Source organism: Myotis yumanensis, unplaced genomic scaffold (assembly GCF_028538775.1).
Source record: "Myotis yumanensis isolate MYYU_CA2020_CCGP unplaced genomic scaffold, mMyoYum1.0.hap1 SCAF_20, whole genome shotgun sequence".
NCBI lineage: Eukaryota > Metazoa > Chordata > Mammalia > Chiroptera > Vespertilionidae > Myotis > Myotis yumanensis.
The window spans coordinates 13,615,970-13,622,233 of NW_027223771.1; the positions used below are offsets into that span (position 1 = coordinate 13,615,970).

The 6,264-nt window shown below is 48.0% G+C and overlaps 1 protein-coding gene across 1 annotated transcript; it reads right to left on the bottom strand.

The window, feature by feature from the left end:
• Positions 1 to 4,728: 4,728 nt before the first annotated feature.
• On the bottom strand, positions 4,729 to 5,757 carry LOC138998576 (zinc finger protein 211-like). Its single transcript, XM_070400722.1, has one exon. The coding sequence runs from the start codon at positions 5,755 to 5,757 to the stop codon at positions 4,729 to 4,731; it is 1,029 nt and encodes a 342-aa protein (XP_070256823.1).
• Positions 5,758 to 6,264: the final 507 nt, after the last annotated feature.

Consider the following 6,264-nt stretch of genomic DNA (forward strand, 5'->3'; position numbering starts at 1 on the left):
TGTGAGGATCAAATGAGATGAGGCACAAGAAAACACTTCAAAGACATTTGGCTAAAGTGTAAAATGTTTGCACCTGGCTGTAAAGCAAGTGGGATGAAGAAACTCCAAGGAGGCTAGTCGCTAGGGAGAGGAAGCCTGGCATTGCTGTGTGACATCATTACCCGGTGCCCACAGCCACCATTTCCCTGCTGGGCTGGGCTGTGGGCTCAGTGCCATGGGGTGGTGGTGGGGGCCTGTGCCCCATTTGAGGAAAGTGGAGTGTTGCTTGTAGACTCGGGGAGCGCAGTGCCGTTTCTCTATAAATGGCCAGTTCATGTCCCAGCAGCTCCAGTATTGAACGTCTGCCCCTCGTGTGGTCAGTGCTCATCGTAGCGAGTGGTCAGATGGTGGAATCCTTAGCACATTAGCCTTTTATATATATATAGATTTTGCAATTAGAACGGCAAAAACCGTTTTAAAAAAATTTACTGTGGCTCAGGTCTGAAGTTTATCAAATCTGAACCTTGACTGTAGATGTCAGCCTTCCAAAGAGGAATTCTTCAAATACAGCCTGAGCTGTGGACCCTGAGGCATCCTGCCTGGGAGCCTCTCTTCAGGGTCCCTGACCCGCCCCATCCCCTACCGCGCCTCCAACCCCTGCCCCATTATTTTTCCTAAGCAGACGCAGCATCTCCAAAGCCCAGTGTCTCATTCAGGAGCTGTTGGAGTGCAAGAATGCATTTTTTTTCTTTTTCATTTTTGTGCCTCCCAGAAACCGCTGCCACGGCACGGACGCGTCCTCGCCCCACAACACCCTTCATCGGGGCCCGGGACCGGTCGCTGCCCGGCGGGACGGGCTGCGGGCGTCTGTCCATCACCCGGAGCCCGGCCTGGGCACCGCGGCCCGGGGGCGGCCCCGCCCGGCCCGGAGGGAGAGCTCCCGCCCGCCAGGCGCCCTTATCTTCGAGTCGGGGTCCGCGGGGAGGGCGTCGCTGGTGGTGGCCAAGGCTTCGGCTCCGGACGGAGCAGGCCGACCTGCGCGGGCAGCAGCGCCGCGGGGCCCTGCGCGTCCTCGGCCTCCCGGGTGTCCAGGGACACAATATGCGTTTTGTTATTGGCGATGCTCGCTGCGCAGCCCATGCTGGCGGCGGCCGCTCTCCGCTCAGCAAACGGTCAGCAAACGGCCCGCCCGGCGCCCGCGGCCCCCGCCAGCGCCGTGTCCTCGCCGCCCGGGCGCGCGGGCGGGCGGACGGCGGGAGCGCGGGGCTCAGGTCAGGAAGCGCGGCCGCCGCTTTGATCCCGGGGCGGCGGCGCGGAGGGGGCGCTGGGGCGGGGGCGCCGCGGACGCCCCGCCGAACATGCCCGCCCCGGGCGCCCGGCCGCCCTCCCATCGCCCGCTCGCCGGCCGCGCTGCGGGGAAACGCCGGGGAGGAGGTTCGCGCTCTCCCCGCCGGGAGCCCCGCGGCGCCCGACACGTCGCGGCTCCGACCCCCGAAAGAAGCGCCCCGGCGGCCTGGCCGCGCCCGCCCTGAGGCCGGGGACTGAGGGGAGCCCGTGGGGCGGCCGCCCGCTGAGAGGCAGGGAGCGCGGATCCAGGCGGCCCGGCCCGCGCCCTGGAGAACCATAGACCAAGAATGCATTTTAAAGGTATTTCACAACCCAAAGCACATTTGAACTTTCTCAAAGTTAAGTGGATGGTCACTGAACATGGATGCAAAATGCATTTTACACCCAGAAAAAGTTACTGAAATGTTTTTTACAAGATTTTTTCTCATTATCAAAATATATAGGATTATTAGTAGAAATTTAAAAAGAACAGTATAAAGTAAAAGAAATCACTTCTTTCCACTATCCAAGGTTAACCACTGGCAACAATTCAAAGGATTTCCTTTTGTCTTTCGTACATTTATATATTCAGATACCTTTTTGAGGTGATACTATTAATTGATTTATATTAATATATGTTGTATTGGCTTCCGAGACGAAAGGAGAGGGTGAGAGAGGTAGTAACATGAATGATAAGAATCATTCATCAGCTGCATCCTACATGCCCCCTACTGGGGATGGAGCCCACAACCAGGGCATGTACCCTGACAGGGACCCCATGCATGACCTCCTGGTTCATAGATCAATGCTCAACCACTGAGCATGCCTCCAAGACAAGATGATACTGTTTGTTATGTGTGTATTCTGACTTGTTTTCTCTTAGTTATGGTGTATTCACTCCACTGCATCTATAACCACTTTTTTCCCCATTTATTAAGGCACTGCTTATTTATCCCAGCTTTATTGAGAAATAATCAATATACACCACTGTATAAGTTTAAGGCAGACAGAACGATGGTTTGATTGACCTACATTGTGAAATGATTACCACAATGGGTTCAGCTAACATCTATTGACGATGTGACAAACCAAAATTGAAATTTCTAATGTATTGTGAGTTATTTTTTCTTCAAAGTCAAATCTACAATTCTTACTATTGCCAAAAAGAGCTTGTACTTTGCACTAAAGTGCAGGGTGTGGTGGGTCTGCAGGCTGGGGCTCTACTGCCCTGGCCTCTTGCACTTGACCCTTGTGCCTGTTCACATGCAGTTCCTTTCTCCCCCCAGACTTCACATGACACTGGGGATGGATGTGCTGCCCCTACTGGACAAGCTTTCCAGTCTGTCTTCCCACCACTGAGTGGCAGAGCCAAGAGCCCACTGTGTAAGGCTGTGGGGCCTATAAAGTTCAGACCTCACTTGTGTCTCGGCAGGTCTGGGAGTGACCTCAGCACCAGTGTGCGCAGAGATAGTGATGGAAGGTAACGGCGATTCTCTGATGACCATCCTGGAGCCAGAAAGGAGGGAGCCTGATTCTGGGTTGCATCACCTGAGAACTGCCTTCTCATAATCCAGGACCCCTCGGCAGATATAGGAGAGCCGGTTTTGGCCCGATTCCCTGAAGGCCAGGCTGAGGGACCTCACCTGCCAGAGGGAGCCCACTCACTCCACAGACACCCTTGAAGCCAAGGCCCTGGCCCAGGTGCGGCCTACTGGGAGAGGGATTGGGGGAGGTTGGCACTAGGGTGTGGGGGACCCCTCTCAGCCAGTCCCACCCCACTGGTCACTTTCTAATTAATTTCCTTTCAATGTGCACAGTCCATGTACCCAGTCTCTAGTAAAATATAATGATGTACTACTGAAATATCTTATGTCCATGTTCAATGCCATCATTTTGGCAGTTTGAACGTGGTGATGATGAGTATCTACACCAGGGAAACTTTCAACTACTACGAACCTAGACTTCATTTAATGCATCATTAAATGCTTAGACTTAAAGCACACTGGCGGAGAAAGTTAACAATGCAGATTAAATTTATAAGTGTATGGTACAAGTGGGCTATAAATCGTACATAGGGTAAAAATTGAGAAAAACTATTTTGTTTATAGAATTCAAAAACCAAGAATTTCATATAGCCAAGAAGTCAGTCGAGTCACTGAAGAATGAGTGAAACTCAAACATATGTCGTAGAGGCTGCACTGCCCTTCTATTGGTTAGAATAGAATAATAAATTAACTTTAAAAGTAAACAAAAAATCCTGAGCAGACATTTTAACAAAGAAGATAAAGACAGCGAAAGAAATGCATGAAGAAATGATCACCATCAAACATTTTTACGGAAATGGAGTTAAAACAAAAGTGAGTTAACAGTACACTCATAAGTGATTGACCATTTTAGGTCACAGTTCCATATGTTGAAATGTACCACATTCACTGACACTGGAACAGTCTGATAAGTACGACATACACCTGTAGAAAGAATGGAATACAATAGTCCAAACTGTTTTATTTACAAAACAACAAAAGTAGAAATAACTGAAATCATAGGCAGCTCAATAGTTAAAGTGATTATCCATAGAATACAATATTTTCTAGAAATAAAAAATTCACTATTTATATAAATGTTTGTGTTGAATCTCAAACTATCTGTGTAGCATGAAGGAAGCCAGTGTTTGTTAAAGAGAATTCACCTTATAGGGCCAATAAAATTATGAACAATATGAACTACTCTATTGTAAAGGAAGGTAAATCAATGTCTGCATGGAGGGTTGGGGAAGCAGAAATATTACAAAATGACTGCAGGTAAATACAGAGTGTGGCAAAAGTAGGTTTAGAGATGTTGGTATTGAAAATAATACATTAGTGAATAACAACACAAATACAAAAACACCTTTAAAAGAAGATCATAAACCAGAGCAGAGGGGAGCACGGACATTGCAGGTTAGTGAATAGGAAACCCCCAAAATGTATCAAAGCACAATGTGAGTTCCACTATGTCCCTGAAAGAGGTAGTACTTCCTAGCTGAGAAGGGGTGCTCTGAAGGAACCCTGGGTCAGGTCCATTTTCTAGTCATAGAGAAATGAATGAAGATACTGCCAAATTCCCTCAAGCAGAAGTGAGAACACAGAATACATTCCCCTGAGCACCCAGGGACTGTGACCGATGCACAATCCTCAGGTGAGCCAGGTGTTAGAGGTGAAATCCCTTCAGCGATAAACACTCACAGTGACATCATTTGGGTCGTAGGTCTAGGCATGTTAGCAAGTACAATGCAGCTCCTTCAAGTTTCACTTGTACCTCAAGTTTATGAGGAATCTAGCAGCGTGTATGTTCCCATAAAAGGGGTTTACATTCATGGGAATGGTCCTATAGAGCCCCGTAAGTGTTCTTATAAGTGAGAAAAATAAAACATTCCCTGCACATTTAAGGCTTTTCTCCAGTGTGAACTCTGTGGTGTGTAGTGAGGTGAGACCTTTGACTGAAGGACTTGCCACATTCACTACACTCATATGGCTTTTCTCCAGTGTGAACTCTGTGGTGTAGAGTGAGGTTAGCTCTTCGACTGAAATGCTTCCCACATTCCCTACACTCATATGGCTTTTCTCCAGTGTGAACTCTGTGGTGTTTAGTGAGGGAAGCCCTTTCACTGAAATGCTTCCCACATTCACTACACTCATATGGCTTTTCTCCAGTGTGAACTCTGTGGTGTATAGTGAGGTTATCTCTTCGACTGAAATGCTTCCCACATTCCCTACACTCATATGGCTTTTCTCCAGTGTGAACTCTGTGGTGTTCAGTGAGGGAAGCCCTTTCACTGAAATGCTTCCCACATTCACTACACTCATATGGCTTTTCTCCAGTGTGAACTCTGTGGTGTCTAGTGAGGGTAGCCCTTCGATTAAAATGCTTCCCACATTCCCTACACTCATATGGCTTTTCTCCAGTGTGAACTCTGTGGTGTAGAGTGAGGGAAGACCTTTTACTAAAGGATTTCCCACATTCACTACACTCACACTGCTTTTCTCTAATGTGAACTCTGTTGTGTTTAATGAGAGCAGTACTTTCATTGAAGACCTTCCCATAATCAGTACACTCATAGGGCTTTTCTTCAGTGTAAACTCTCCCATGTTGAGGGTGGTTAAATATTCGTCTACACACTTTCCCACATTTATTATACTCATCAATCATATCTCCAGAGCAGAGACCTTTCTGATAAGCAACTTTCTGTTTCTGGCTGGCAGCTGTTTCACATACTACCCACTGGTGACGCCTTTTTCCACTGAGAAATTCCTGTGAAATCTCATTGTTACTGTGTGGCTCCTCAGTGTTAAGAGTGGCCTGGTGCTGGAGAAGCCCTGAGATGGCTGGGGAGTCTTCACCAACCTCCATATTGGCTTCAGCCATCCCAGATAAGTAGAAGCAGCAACTCGTCATGAGCAAGGCACTCTCCATATCTTCTCTCCAGGGCTTCTCTCCACTGGCATCCTTCTGTTGCTGGTGAGGGTTTGCACTGAAACACAAGTCTCTCACACACGCATCGCTTAAGAACATATTCTTCTCAAAGTAAACCACTTGTAACTCACTCAGGTGCAAAATATCTTTTAACACTGAGAAGCACGGCTTACACAGATGGGTCCTCTGGGTGGCTGCAGCTGTTTTGGAAGCCCTGACGTGAGAATCTCCTACAGATACACTGTGTTCAGAATAGGCCTCCACATCATCCATTTTATGCCAAGGACCTGAAAACAGAGAAATGATGAGAAATGAATGTGGACTTTGGTGATAGGAGGAAGTCCCATTATAAACGTGGGTTGCTCATACTACATTGGTTTCATGCAACTGGCTGAAAATAAAAGACCTGAAAGATGGATTAATAAGAGGCCCCTGTGTCAGGGGATAGAACGTTGGCCTGCGGACTGAAAGATCCCAGGTTCGATTCTAGTCAAGGGCATGTACCTG